General features: G+C 35.6%; 1 protein-coding gene across 1 annotated transcript; it reads right to left on the bottom strand.

The window, feature by feature from the left end:
* Positions 1-1606: 1606 nt before the first annotated feature.
* LOC132037889 (transcription factor MYB119-like) lies at positions 1607-4078 on the bottom strand. Its single transcript, XM_059428529.1, has 3 exons — positions 3513-4078; positions 3192-3318; positions 1607-2522 (listed from the first exon to the last, which is right to left on the bottom strand). Exons 1-3 carry the CDS (start codon positions 3968-3970, stop codon positions 1686-1688), a joined length of 1422 nt encoding a protein of 473 aa, XP_059284512.1. The 5' UTR covers positions 3971-4078; the 3' UTR covers positions 1607-1685.
* Between the last annotated feature and the right edge of the window lie 12545 nt (positions 4079-16623).

The following is a 16623-nucleotide window of genomic DNA, read 5'->3' as shown; positions in this document are numbered from 1 at the left end:
GTTTTATTTCTGATTTATGTATAATGATTATTTATTTCAATTGTATATCATTTTGGGTCAAATATGTAAAAATTACTTGGTTAGAGCCCTATTATAGTTATCCAAATAATATTTTTTTAGCCAAAATAGTGAAGTTCTAATTATGCATTTACTTATCTTTTTTAGATGCAATAATTATTTATTTCAACAACGTATTTCTTTTTGGGGCCAAATGTATACAAAATTTGCTTAAAGAACCATTATTTTTAGTCAAAATTTTAAAAAAAGCTTAAAATAATAAAGTTCCATACAAGGTTTTTACTAATTTGACCTAAAAATGATTCAAAAACATTAGTGAAAATCTAAAAAGTACAAAAATATATATGTTTTTTTTTTTCCTTTCAAAATGTCACCCGTGTGGACAAAAAATCCACATGGCAGACGAGTGTATACACTTTCCTTGGATGAAAGTGTGCAGGGAGGTAACTGCTATTGAATATAAAATTCATGGGGGAACAAATAATCCGAGTCAGGTTTGGGGGCGTTTTTATATATTTTGCCAGAAAAAAAAATGATATAAGAGAGCCAGATTTTAATTCCCGGTGATGTAGTTATTCTCCCTCTCAAATATGTCCTTTGCATCCGTAGAAATTTTAGAATTATAATTATTGTGGCAACATAGTGAGTTATGTACTCTGGAAGTTCTTGAAGTAGAATATGGAACAAGCGATATAATTCTTAGTGTGTTAGTAGTCGATATTAAAAATCATGTTAACGACCTAGCCGGTTATAACTTTTTTTTTTAATATGTTTTGCTAGGCTAGATTGCACGACCTTAACAACCAATAATAAAGAGCAATAATGATCTAGCCAGTATTATTAACTATGAAATTAATAATTAGTATATCTCGAATTTTGTTAGAAATATACTACTCCCTCCGTCCCAAAAAGATTGTCCTCTTTTAACTTGGCACAAAGTTTAAGAAATAAAAGAAGACTTTTGAAATGTGTGGTCCAAACAAGCCGGATATTTGTGTGTGTAGAATCATCTTATAAAATTAAATTGTTTCTAAATATAGAAAGGGAATAATCTTTTTGGGACAGACTAAAAAGGAAAGGAGGACAATCTTTTTGGGACAGAGGGAGTATACCACTATTTTTCAGTTAACCAACTTTCTCATTGCAAAATCATTTCCTTCTTTTAATCCATTGATGGGAAGAGAGAAATCTCCACATATATGCCTCTAAATTAGGATTCTAAGTTCAAGTACGAAGTGACATCATGCACTGACTACGATGAATTATAAAATGAATCAGAAGCATTTGTTATCAAAACCTCATAATATAAGTATTCATCGCGTACGACAGTATTTCAAACACATGCAGGAAACAGCATAGCATGATATAGGGATAAATAGCCAGATGAGTTGTTCTTTTGTTTCACTTCACTCTCAACTGAAAACCGACAAAGTTATCATCAATAATAACATAATCTAAAAGGGAACCGACATATAGCAGCTATAGTATATAGACCGAAGATAAAAATAAAGGAAATGGAAAACACAGTCATTTAAGAATTATAGCAATTCAAGAAACTAAAAACTGAAAACTAACAACTGATTAGCTAGTAACACATGATCCTCGTTCGATAGCCAAAACAAGAAACGTTTGCCATAGTTAGAAAACACTGACATGACAATTACACACTAAAAGAATGTGTTATTAGAGGTGTTTTGACGGTAGAAAGAAGATGAAACCATCTCCATTAAATCAACTTCCTTGTCTCCTCCCAATGACGAGGAACCTTGATTCATCAGCATCCCCGAATTCATAAGACTCTCAGCATTGGGAAAAGAATTAGGTGAAGTAGAATGATCCATGAGATAGGAAAGATAAAGATCTGAAAAATGGTTGGAATTATAAGATTGTTGAGACTGATGATCATGAACAGCCATATGCATATTTGGCTCGGAGGCAAGATACAAATTGCGTCCATCTTGACCATTATCGCTAACCATCTGATTATCATTCTTTGAATTATTAAATCCAAAGGAGTTGAAGCCAAATGAGCTTGATGATGAATAATTATCAAATGCTTCTGGGACTTTACCATTGTTTTCCACCAATGAATTTTTTCCAAATAACTTTTCCATGAATTTCATTTCTTCATCATATGTTTGACTAGTGAGCAAAGATGGAGAATCATCATCATCAGAATAGGGTGGAGTTGCATTTGTCATGTTAGCACTGGTACTTGGAGTTATGGTGTTGGTAGGAGGAGGAGAACCATCACTGAAGTACTTGCTTCTAATATAATCTTGGAGAATATTGGATCGATATTTGGACTCATTTTGGCAGTCTTTTTCTTGTTTCTTGAACTTGTTCCTCCTCGAGTTTTGCCTTCTTTTAGTGGCATTCCAGTGATTCTTAATTGCGTTCTCTGTCCTTCCAGGAATTCTTTTAGCAATCTCTGCCCATTTGTTTCCAATTTGCTTATGTGCTTCCACTAACATCAATTCTTCTTCTTCACTCCATGCGTCTTTCTGAAACAAGTGCATCAATAAAGAAATCCAAAAAAATAATATGAGAATGTAAAAGACAAATGAGACGAGGAAAAAAATGTGTTCATAAATCACAAAAAATCTAATTAATAACTTTTCCAGTGAGGTGGCATAACTTTTATAACAAAATTTGATGCTTTTTGTCGTAATTTTTTTTTCTACAATCACATGAAAATAGAGGCTGAAAATCAGTGCAAGAAGCAAAGTGTGCTATTTATTAGTATATATTCTAAATTAACATGTGAAGATGCACATACTAAAAGTACAAACCCTAGACACTTTCTTGAAGAAAAATCTTGTGATAAAAGAAAATAAAGATAATTAAGGTGCAACACGAAAAACATCTCTCTCCAAAAAAATAAATTCTGTCCAAATATGAACTTTTCCCGAGACCGGTAAAAGAAAGCAAATATTTTGAATTTTTTTCAAAATTCTTGTGGTTGGATAGTCAAAGGATAATAGATAGAGTAAATCTTAGTGATTATAAAAATAGATGTCCTAAGATTACCTCTGCAGGTATAAGTTTGGAATTGAACACTTCTATTTGTTAAGAAGCCAAGGGATATAAAAAGATGAAAAATCACTTTTAGAGTAGTCCGGGAAGTGTTTAGAGAATTATTTTTAAGAAAAAAAGAGGAAAAATAAGAAAACCTTGATATCTGGACGCAAATGGTTATGCCATCTCTCGCGACACTGTTTTCCTGCCCTGCCAGCCATATTCTCAGCTATCTGAGCCCATCTCCTCATACCAAACTGCTTTACCAATTTCACCAATGTCCTTCATAATCCACAAAATAAAGTGTTAGACAAAAAGTTCAGTTTAAACTATTTCTTCTAATTATGGGTAAGATAAAAAAAAATCATGAAAATGTAAATGAACTTTTGGACATAACACAAACAGAAAGATAAAAAATATTCTTTTTGTCGTTTGTTGCTTTGGACTAGAGATGAATTTATTTATGTCATCGTCACCTATCTTCTTCTTCCGTCCACTGGCCCTTGACTAGCACAGTAGAAGAAGAAGTCCCTTCTTTTGCTTTTTTTCCGGTCTCTTTAAAATTCTTTGGAGATGGTAGCATCTCCTGTGCCATGCCATTCTCTTGATTATTCGAGTGAACAACATTTTGTCCATTAAAGAGAATGCTATCCATTAAGCTTGGCTCTGAAAACTTTGTCCAAGAAATCCCATTTGCTTGGCTACTACTGCCACTTGCATTGTTGCTATAAGAAGAAAAATCATAGAAAGCACCACCTTGAGTAAAAATGTTATAGTTATTGTTTGAACATTGTTGGGAAGAGAACTGGTTTTGGTGACTCCCTAAGAAGCTATTAATGGTTGTTAGTGGAGAACCTTGTTGAAAAATAGAAAGGTTATTTGGTAAATTTTGATATGGTTGATAAGCACTTCCATCTCCTTCTCCACCTTCCATGGGAAGCAAGTGTAAGAAGAGGAAATGAACTTAATTTAAGCTAAGAAATTTCTTTGTGAAGAAGCAAAATTGTTTCAATTCTTTTCTTGGTTTAGGAAAGATGGCCATAACAAGTGCTAGACAAAGAGCTTATAGTGAGCCCTGGAATAGCTTGAGTCCATGTCAACCGTTGATTTTAGAGCTTCTCATCCAAAGGCTTGAAATAAAAGGTGGATATAACTCCTGAGCTTCCTCTTAGGACAAAAGTGGAAAGAGAGGTAGAGAGATTAGTGGGTAAGTTAATAAATTCTTGATAATTTTGATAATTTTCAATAAATAGTTAATACACGGAGAATTAATTATTTTGTCAGCAATTACAATCATGCCATTGTAGGAAACACATTTTCAAGTCCATTCGAGAAAACAAATTCCTCATGTAACAAACAAGTATTGCATATGGATTAAAGTACAGTAAATCATACTATACCTAAAATTACTCCGATACAAGGTTTGATTTTCATCAAAGCCCCCTCTCATATATCTACAGGTACACTTGTCTCCAGAAAAGAAAAAAGAAAAAAATCATAATTATCTTCCGAACAAAAAATTTATTGAAAATCAAGTGTTATTTGAAAATTTCTTTAGAGGAAAGGGTGAAAATTATTTTCCCCTCCAACTTGCTTTAAAAATCAAATATCTCCTCCAACTTTGAGTAATAAACGTTATCCCCCTCCTATTCTATGCAATGCCTATTTTCCCCTCTAACTCTACCTTTTCTTACCTTTTCTAATACTTTTATCAACATCTCTTAATAGCTACTTTTGTGAGCAAAATGCACACGGTTGATCTCTTTGCTCAACCTATATGATCACCACCATTTCGACTAGAACCCCCAAATATCTCTTACTCAAGCCTTCCTTCTCTTTTCAACGAGCACGCACAAAAATTGTTACATCCCGTATTTTCATGCGTTAAGTTGCATCATAGGTTAGTCACATAAGCTCAAAGGACAGGATTATGTTTGAAGTTATAAGTGGTTATGTTATGTTCAACAAGTGATAAGTAAGTGCCGCGAAGGTTGGAGGTTAAACGAATCGGAAAAAAAAAAAAAGTTTTGCTAAGTTTGGGATGTTGAATAAGTTATCTGTTTGTATGGAGTTTTGGACATATCCAAGTATGCAAATAAAGAGATCGGTGTATAAAAGTTTTAGGTCTCGAAATAATTTCGATGATGAGCATCTTTTGCTACGATAAGGCGGTGAACGATCTTGCTACGGCGCCACTTTGGAGCAACTATATAAAGGGGTTTAACCCCTCATTTTCAGCCAAGAAATCACCCCAAAAAAAATTTCCCAAAAATTCTAGAGAGTTCTCCAACCTTCCCTCCATTAAATTTCAACGCGAGTTAAGTAAAAATCTCCGGATTCGGGTTCCGCCGACGTATAATTACGATTATAATATTGTGTTGCGGTGAATTTGTGGCTTGGGAGTAAGGCAAGTATTGGAGATATCGCGGTATTAGCGGAAGTAAGGTATGAATCTTTCTCTTTTGGTATTATTTAAGGCTTATTTACGGAGATAAATTTATGGAATAATTATGTAGCGAATTCGTTTGTGGAGGAGTTGGAGGAAATATCATGTGGAGTATTTGATGGAATATTTTGGTAGTAATGAGGTTGTTGTTGTTTCTGTTGTGGTTATTAGTTATTGATTGTTGGTATTGAGAATTCGGGCTAGGCATATAAATAGGGAGATCGTCCCGATTTGGACAGACCTTAAAAGGAATTTATTTAGAGACTTAAGATAAGAGTGTGACAATGCGCCTAATGATAATACGAATGGTTGCCTATGTAGATTATGAGACAACGAACGATCCTAAATAAATTGCGCGACAGGAAGCAAGTTGGAAAGTCGGAGAGAAAGCTCCAAAGGTATGTTAAGGCTAGTCCCTTTCTTCTAAAGGCATGATTCCTTTCTTATGAATCCAATAGGTGTTTTCCAAATGTCCCATGATCCCTTTATGTGAAACCATAAATGTTTTCCAAGAATATTCTTATTCTCAAAAGCTAAAAATTCGTGATTCATAGAGTTCATGATTCAAAGGCATGACTTCTTTCTTGATAATTCATAAATATTTTCCAAAATGTCCCTATTTTCCGAGTCAAAGATTTATGATTCTATAAGCTTTTATGACAACAACAACGGACATGTTTTTACAATATGAATGACGATGTTAAAGATGAGAATGTTTCTAGGATGATTATGATGATGATGATTTTAATTCTAGAAATTCCAAAGCTTATGATGTTAATACTATTATGAGATTATTGAGCTTATTTCATGATTGTCTCGATTTTATTCATTGTTGTTGATCTCACCTTATAATAATTGTTCCTTCAAGGTGGGATAAACGATAATGATTGATCCATAATATAATCGGAGGCTACGACCTTACATCACTCCGATATAGTTGTGGCTTTGATTGGCTCTCATGCATGCTTTATATATATGTATGTATATTCTCACACCGAGCCGCGCTATAGTCGGCCGGGTACGGCACCTATTGTGCAACCAACGATCGAGTTGGTATTATACACCGAGTCCCGAAAGTAGGGTACGTTACACACCGAGTCCCGAAAGGGCCGGGTACGTTACACACCGAGTCCCGAAAGGGCCGGGTACGTTACACCGAGTCCTAAAAAGGCCGGGTATGTTATGATGATGATATTATATATATGTATATAAGAAAAAGTTTTTTTTTAAAGGCTAAGCATGCATGACATCCGCCTTATGGGGCATCCAGATGTACAGGTTATCTCTTTTATTCCATGTTACCTTCCATATCTATATTATGTTGTTATTCATGCCTTACATACTCGGTACATTATTCGTGCGCGTCCCTTCTCTTATGGACGCCGCGTTTCATGGCGCGCGGTGTATACGGATGGTAGAGATATTAGTAGAAGATGTTTCATTGGATTAGCGAGCTCCGTTTCCTTTAGGGTGTTGCGAGTCGAGTATCTATGTTATGGTATCTTGATTTATGTTAGAGACTTTGCGGACGAGAGTCACGTGTATAACATGTCGGTCTTGTGTAATGCAGTAAGTCGATGTATCATTATGCATTATGTTACAAATTTCATATGATTACAGATTTTACTTGATTTGAGAAAGACGAAAAGCATGTTTTTTGAAAAGCTTTCATTATGCACTCATTTCATAATTTAAGAGTCCAGTAAGATTATGAGTATAACGAGAACCAGCGGGTTCGCCCGGCCATAAGTAAGGATCGGGTGCCCATCATGCCCTATCAAAAGTCGGGGTGTGACAAAAATCTCCCCGTCGATAGGGGTGAAATTGGGCAAAAATTTTAAAAATCCCCAATGGGGGATAACTCGAGAAATTTGATAGCAGTTATCATGAATCTAACATCTGTTGGAAGTAGGAAGAAGGTCAAACTAATGCATAGACCCTTTGAGATAGTTATGAGATAACATGTTGTCGCCTTCACAAAGGAAGCAATGAACTTCTTGTGAAACTTGTCGTTTACCTGTGATCGGAAAATTCTCCAGAATCAGACCTTCAATTGAATGGTTCATTTGATTTCACGAGGTTGTTGAAACTTAAAGGATCAGTTACAATTGAAGCTTACAATTTGCATCATGATTCATCGATTTTGAGGTGGAAGTGGATCATCGAACTGTGTATGGAAGATTTTTTCTCCTTATTTGTGACATGCAAATGAAGCTTTTGAAGTGGCACGAATTTTAAATCGCAGAAAGAAACTACACTGGCCTCGGTAATTAACCTTCCTGATCTCCCGTGGCATTATTTAGATGGGAGGCAGTATGCCGCATAATTAAGACAATTGGCATCCCTATTATCACTGGTAAAGCAACTATGTCAAAATCCAGACCTACTACTGCAAAAAGTTATGTGGAAATTGACATTACAAAGTCTCTATATAAGTAAGGCTCAAATAGAAATCACAAATGTGGTAGAGTTCAAAAAGAATATTAAGAAAATAACTTGAGTATGTGTGTATCCCATAATAATGTCATCATTGCAAAAACAAGAGCCCGGTGATTTTAAATGTAGGATGTTGCGGCTTGAATTGAGAAAAGACTTGAACAATCCAGAAAGTAGGGTAAAGGGCTTTGAAAATACAAAAGAAAGTTAGAAGGAGACAAGGATTACTGATAATGCAATGCAAGTAGAAGGAAGTAAAGATACTGCCAACGAGAACAAAGCTCAAACTCCTACAAACATGAAAATTGAGAAGAACGTTGAGGAGAAAGGTTGACAACTATGGTTAGGGGTAAAGGAGCCAACAGAGGAAAGAATAACTCAAGGACAAAAACTTTCATAGACCAACTCAGACACTAATAGGATCCAACACAATACTAAATAAGATTTAGATAACAAAGGGATTAAAAAGGCCTTTTTTGAATCCTATTCAAATTGTACCTACCCAAATGATCACATAAACTATGTTTGTAATGACCCAAATTTGAAACATTAGCCGTGATAGGGCACCCAACAAGCCACTACCTTCGCCTAGAATATGCTCTGTACTAGCATGCTAGACAACAACTGAGATGAAAAGGTATCACCATAAAACTGTTTCATCACATAAATGCTGAAGAAAAGTGAAAGTACAAGTTCAATACATAAACCATAGTTTACACAAAAGATAGTACAATATCATAAGCAACTCTGGAATAATAGTATATATGTTAGGGCATTGTACAAATACATAAACATTATAAATATAGTATAATGTAGTTAAGGCCTTCATAGACTAGTGGTGGCTCACCTCAACTACTCATGATCGGAACGAAACTGAAATCAACGATCGACTACTGGACCACATTCAAACAGTTTTTGAAATTTCTACTCTAATGTGATTGGGCCCTATGTGGACTGCCTACATACCCCGCCAAGGAGATCAGGCCAAGAATAGTTCTGATACATATAAAAAAAAAAAAAACAACATTCGAAGATTGAATAGTTCAGATTGCAAAATATTATTAGTTGCTCTTAGACATAATACTACTCAAAATCAAGTTCTTTGATCATGGAGGTTCTTCTGCAAGTTTAGTGACCTTCTTTGGTGCTTGTTCTGTCTGATCTTGTGCCTCTACTTGATTGGTTGTAAGGATCTCAACCTTGATTTTTCCCCACTCAATCAAATTTTCAACTTTGATTTTGAAAGTGCGAAATTTCTCCATGTTGTGTCCTAACACCCCCGATGGTAAGGACATGATTTGTGATATCCAATCCCCTTTGTGATCTAGGATTCCTGTGTATCATTTCGGCAGTCATCAACCTTCTAAAGAGATTTGTACACGATTCTTCAATAACTATGAACCTGTGACTGAGGTACAACAGGCGCTCGAGAATAAGGGTGATTGGGATTGATAAATAAGGTGAGCTTTGATATTAGAATGACGGATGGATCTCAATACGATACTAATTAAGTGTGAGGCCCTAGAACCTGAGTTACCCGACCATCGTTCAACAAATCCAGAATTTCTTATTTTAAACTCCAACGTTCATCATTTGTGGTATGGCCTATCTCACCCGATTATAAGCAACGTTTGGATGAATCAACATATGGTGGGAAATGTGCTGAGGGATCGACTTGTATTGGTTATAAAATCCTTGCTAATCTTAATCTTTCAAATATGACAGAAGGCGGCTCAACTAGTGGGGTGAGCTAAGTGCTTTAACAGTGATTGATTTCAATTTCTCCTTAGTGTCACCATCTTTGAGGTGTGTTTGGGCCGAATCATTCCCCTTCTTGTCAAATCCTTGATAATGATAGGGAACATATTAAAGAAATACTTAACTTCATTTTCCTCGTCGTTTCATCAGCTGATAGATCCACAACCCTTTTTTCTGCTCTGTGTAACTATACTTGAGAGTTTGATCTCCTAATTGGTTCAACGACGACCTGCGTCATTAATAATAGTGAAATTTAATTGTTAGGGGAAATAAGATTTATCAAGTCCTTTGAATTAATAATAATTTCAAGGGAAGAGTGAGATTATTTTCCGTCGCAATTCGCAATCAACGCAACAAAGCTATTAGTTTGGCCATAGTATTTGTCATCTTTGTTAGACTTTATATGTATGCTAGAAAGGGTCAAAGAAAATTCTAGGTATAAAAAGCATATAAGATAAAGGTTAATTATCTGGATAATCTCAAAATTTGGCATGTTTTGTAAGATGACCTTATAAAATTATGGAGTGATTAGTTAGACATTTGATCTTGTCGCCGATATGTCTGTTAAACGTATGTGTCTGACATGGCAAACAACTTGTGTCTCAGCGTCAGTTTTGAGCGTAAGTCTTAACTTTACCTTTCAAAAGAAGTGGAGGGAAAATGAGTTGTTCCCTCTTGCTTTATGAAATAAGCATTTGTCCCTCATAGGTAGGGCTACATATCGGGCGGGTCGGGCAGATAATTACGCTTAACGGTTCGGCTTATCGGTTTTCGGCTTTTAATTGTACTAATCCGGTAGCCAACCAATAAGATATCGGTTGGTTCGGTATCGGATTAGCAATTATCGGACCGTTATCGGGCGGTGTATCAGCTAAATCTAAGAGAAAGTGAATTAAAATCACATGTAATCGAACTTCCACAGTGATTTTGAGTTCTTCAAATTCCTTATGGAACAGATTCAAATTCCACGGTGCAGCAATTATCAACTAACCAATTAGCATATTTATCCAAACAATATTAAGGGAACACAACAATTAATTAATAAGGACAAATGAAACAGATGGCTAAGACATGGAAACCATTTAATCCAAATCAGGCTAAGAGGTGGACTACTTGGACCTTTGGAACAACTAACAAAATCACAACTTCTAGTTCTGCAAGACCTCATATTCTCAGTAGAGCATCACATTCTTGGAATAAGTTACAATAATCACAACTTCCAGTCACAAATTACAATACGTATTTTGTATATCTAGGAGTAAAAATGTAGATATGATAATTATTAACGGGTTAACGGTTTACCCGATAAGGAAATTGAGTAATCCGTCCCCCACACCGATAAGCCGTTAACTATAAAATTTTAATCCGTTCACCAATCGTTAACTCCATAACCCAATACCAATAAGCCAATTTTGCGGTTGGGTTATCGGTAATGGTTCGATTTTGAACAGCCCTATTCATAGGTGGTGGAAAGAAAAGTTCTCCTACTTAAAAGTAGAAGCATTCCTTCTTGTTGCTAAAGGGTTAAGAAGAGGGTTTCCCCTCGCGCCGTCGTCGTCGCTCAGCTTTGGATTCAGATTTGGTCAAATGATTTGATTGATAATCTTTTTGGACCAAATTTTCTTTAATTTTGATTATTTAATTAATTATTATTTATTTAATTAATTAAAATATCCAGATCATGACCCGTTAGTAGACCCGGATCCGTGTGTCTGACCCGCGACCCATTTCTTTCCTGGATTAATTTAAAATTTCCCTCCGTTTTTTACACTGTAATTTTCTGAAAGGTTGCAAGCCTTTTCTGAAAAGTTGCAAACCTTTTCCCAAACAGTGCTTCAATGGCTATATATTTTCGTTGATCCTCAGAATTTTTACTTACGAAATTTTCTGATATTCTTCTTCTTCTTTGTCTGCACTTCTTAAAAACTCTCGTGTGATATACTACCTTCGAGTGGTTCGTCGTCATCAGAGTTGTACCGCTATTTTGGTGAGTAAATCGTTCTATCCTGAGGGGAAAGATTCCAATACCTTGGGTATATTGAGGGGAATAATTCCCTTAAGTACACACTGTGAATTCAGTGGGCTCGATTTGATTTTCCATATAATTTAACATCTTTGTTCATATTATTTTTCAGTTTCTATTAATTTCGTTTTCTACAGTTTTGCAGAAATTGGACAAATTCTATTTTCTGTTTCAGGAATTATTCTAAGTTACTGTTTCAAAGTATTTTTTGCACTACAGAATTAATAACAATTATATCTAAAACAAACTCTAAAATTTCAAATATTTTCTTTGCATTTCCTGCGAGTACCTAGTCAGAACAAATTGCACAAAATATTGTTTCATTTCTCGCTCACTACACTATGTGACCCCTAAAAATTAACAATGTCATGTCAAAATAACAAAAACAACATACAAGAAGAAAAATAATATATATAACATCAACACCCAAACCAAACACTTGATATCTTCGATGTTCATTGTAGTCTCTTCTTCCAAAAAGAAGGAGATGCATAACCAGATAGAGAATCTAGCAAATTCAGGTATCATTGAGCTATAAGAAAGTAGTTCCCTACTTTAGCAGTTGATGGTCTGATGCCTCTCACATTCGTTGCTGAAGAAATTTTAGAGGGCGCAACTGATGTGTCGGCACCACCATCTCCGACGGCGTCACGAAACTTCAAACTGGGCCAAACCAAAGCAAAACTCATTTTATAATCAAATAGAAAGATCAATTAAAATATTAAAAACATCAAATTTCAAACTTAAAAACGAAATCCCAGATCAAAATGAAAGAAGAAATATTACTCGCTAATTTGTGTCCAACTTTTGCAATGGGCTTGCACCGGAGAGATGTTCCGCTGATGAATGAGTTATTATATACAAAGGTCAAATTTATACAAAGGATTGGATAAGTACGAAGCTAAAAAGAAGGATAAAGTTAAAAAAATCAATACAAAGATCAAAGAAAAAGGGGATGAAGAATAAGTTGGGAGAGGTCTTTGGTACTAAATAAGTAAGTGGGATGAGGTGTTTTTGTTTCAAAAGTATCGGGACTACAAAAAAAAGAGTAACAAGGTAGCGCATGAAATTTAAGCGCTATAAAACGTCCGCAAGTTAACTCCAGCCATTAGTCTATTTTTTGAATTGTTTTCGGTTTAAGTCTTGCATTTTTTCACTTCACTGCCATTAATCTTTTTATTTCTGTTATATTTTTTTGCCAATCAGTAAATTATTAATTAGTTAATTGTGAACTTGCCCAGCATCCTAAGTTAACCCTCGTTAGCCCCCCTTTTTTTTTTTTTGGAAAGTCCATAACACATATTTTGACTTCAAGTAATGTGTATCTCATATGTTTTGCGTATTTGTTGGCGATTGTATACTTCATTTATTAACGATTTTTATTTTTCACTGTTAATTTTATATGCGAAGATGTCATGTATAATTGCAAGTAAGTAAAAATAAACTGATAATAAAAGTTTATGTAATATTCATCATTAAAAAACAAGTATAAAAAATATATTATTTACTTAAAATATGCAAATTAGTTTAATCTATAAAAAAACATCAATTTATGCCACAACCCTCATGCCTTAGCCTACTTGTCGGCCTAAGGATCATACCATCCCCACCACCCACGCCATCGTGGTCCTGGCCAGGGTCATCTCCATCCAACCTCCTCTTAATGGCAGGATGCCCTAAGCCATGATCTTGGTCTGAGCACATCCCTTTCTCCTCTTTCTTGCATTGAGTGCAGTAGACTTCTTGGGAGTCTGTGACACTGCCACAATATATGTATCGACATCATCGCAATCAAGGGCAACATTGACACCATCTGGATCATCTACATCGTAAGGATTATCAACCAGAGCTTATCTGTAGAAGAGCCATCATGCGCTGAAGGAAGCTACAAAATTATATAAAAAATAGGTACTAATTTAAACTAATATTGAAAAGATTTTGAAGGAATTAAATATTATATAAAATCTAACTTGTGTCTCGACGGGGTGCTAGGAGCGGAATCTTGAGTGAGGTCCTGAGCAACCGGACTCTTGGATGGCTAAGAAGTACCAGCTGGTGGGTATCAAAATTTATAGACTCTGTCGCATGTCCCTAAGGAATCTACAAAATTTAAGTTAAAAATAAGTATGTCACGACCCTAATTACCGATCGTGCGGGCACCTACCTTATTATCACTAGTAGGCGAACACTTATCCGTTAACCCATTAATCATTAGCCAATTTTAACTTCTTTAATCATTTATACTTAAACAATCAATGATCATGTGAATGAATAAATAAATAAACAATTCATAATTAATAGATAATATAAGTGCAGAAGTCTAACTATTACACCCCCAAGATCTGAAAGTCATCGTACAAGGACTCTAACTTTCAATGTCTAAAAAATGAAGTATATCTCAAATATAATAACAAAGAATGTCTGGAATAAAAATAGACATCTGGACAGAGAGATCTTCAGGTGGCATGGCATGGATAGAAGCTCACCCTCGGATTTGATCGAGCAAACTAGATTCAAGCTAGAGATGTAATCTGGATGAAATCTCGGAACACAATCCGCACTCAAAAGGGTGCAAGAAGGTAGTATAAAGTACAAACACTATGTACCGGTAAGCATCATAGGCCGACTAAGATTAGTTCACGTATATAAGCATAAAATCAACAAGATAAACAGATAGGCACTTAATACTCAAATCCAAGCCACAGAATATCCCATAACAGAGTCACAACCTAAGATGAAGCTTCTAAACCACAAGTCTGTCAAATTTCAATAACCTCACCTGATAATCACAAGTCCAAGTTCCTTTCCTAGGTAGAGTCACTAATCCACAATTTAACTCAGTCAATGATCATATCAATACCACAACAGCCGTTTCAGCAAACATACCAAAATCAGAAACAACGAGCCATATAATAATGTAGAATAAAACATAATGATGTGCAATGCAAAATATGATGACGTGCAATGCAATGCCCTGGCCAAATACACACTGTACACACATGCTACTGATGTCATAGCTCAGTAGTCATGACCTGCAGGGGACCCATAGTGTCCATGTATCACCCGTTCCGGAACACTCCTCGGACTCGAGCCATAAATCCTCCACCCCGGAAAGAACCTTGGTCACGGATCCACATCATGTATCACTCGTTCCGGAACACTCCTCGGACCCGAGTCACTTATTGCCCTCCGCCCGAAATTTACCTCGGACTCGAGCTTATACACCCTCCGTTCCGGAAAGAGCCTCGGACCCGGAGCCACTCGATTATACAAGAAACACTGTTACATCCCTCTTAATGAGCAATTATCAAGTAGTATATTATTTTCATCGAGAAGATCATATTAGCTTCTCACCACAATTGTCTTCAATTTGCATCACAAGTTCATCAAGAAGATCATATTAACTTCTGCACAATTTCACATCACAATGTATGTCTCAATGTATTTCAGTTCATTAGTATGTATGGACTATGAACAATCAGCAATATCAATGTCAAACACAAGGCATCATGCCACAAGCCTTCCAAACCATTTCCATCGTGCATGAGTGTATGAATGCATAAATGAGTGTAAACGTGGTAAACCAATACAAGCCAATAAAGCAACAGTGAAGGTGAACGTCACAAAGCCACAAGTCATATCAAGACTTGGATCAACTCAGCCATGAAATGAATCATACAATCATCTCAACCAAAATAAATCATACAATCATCTCAACCAAAATAATAGTCTATGTCCCTCTTTACTTCCACATGTAGCAAGTACGCGTAACAACTAAGTCTTGTATCACCAATAAGCTCCACTTTTCTATATATTATCATCAACATCAATCATACATCAAGTTTTCATCTACGTACTATCATAAGTTTATATCACAATTCAAGCCTAAACTCATTATTCTTCCTTTCTCTGATAATATATGTCACAATAAAAGAGAACTGGGTACCATACGACAATTTAGGCAATAAGTCTAATAACAATAATAGGGCAACAAGCCACCATCAACAACAATCAACTGAATAGAAATCCATCCCGAATCGCCACAGTATGAATACAACTACACCTGATGTTTCAGTACATAAAGTAACGGTGACGAGCCCACAAAATCAGAAGTCATACCAACCTAGCTAATATCCAACCAAAACACCATGTCCGAAGACCTAATCATGATTTCTCTCGTCAATTCTATACAATACATATGTTTCGCTAATCAAAGTCTAACTAAAGTAAGCTGTAACCTACTTGGAATGCAGAACAGGAGCCACGAACTACTCCACACGAGCCTTCTATTTCTGAAGCGCCTCATAATGGTCAAAGTCTAACAATATGGTACTAAGTAAGCAACAACCCATGTATTCAAACAAAAACGATAATTTGGGGAAGAAGACCCACTTACTTCTACCCTCTTCAATAGATGAAACCACCCTTTAATGGTGAATTTGTCATAACTTCTATCTCTACAATCATTAACCTTCAATTGAAGGGTTTCTAATCAATTTTACCCTTTCCAACAGATTTTAGAACAAAGATTCTATTTTTATTAGAACCCTAAGTCTCAACATGCAATTTCAACCATAAGAAATCAAATTCCTTTCCTAGAAAGTGATAATATATACTCCTAGATGATTAATCAACAATAAAATAAACAATCCAGCAATTATTTAAGGGTTTACTAATTCTAGGATTTTCACCCACCATTGATGGACCTCTTAAAATAATCATGGAACTTGAAGAAGAAGGAAAAAGGAACAATAAAGATGGGAACTTACCCTCCAAGATGTTTCCACCAAAGAATGGGATGCATTTTGCCTCTTTCTCTCTTGAAAACTGACTTTGGGGTCTTGGGAATAAATCTTCGAAGTTGGGATATTAGAATAAGAGGTTCTGGACTCGTTGACCGCTGTGGCAGTCTCTAGACCGCTGC

Source organism: Lycium ferocissimum, chromosome 11 (genome assembly GCF_029784015.1).
Source record: "Lycium ferocissimum isolate CSIRO_LF1 chromosome 11, AGI_CSIRO_Lferr_CH_V1, whole genome shotgun sequence".
NCBI classification, from domain to species: Eukaryota; Viridiplantae; Streptophyta; class Magnoliopsida; order Solanales; family Solanaceae; genus Lycium; species Lycium ferocissimum.
Note: the sequence above shows the minus strand (reverse complement) of the source record. Positions and strands in the feature narration are given on the sequence as shown.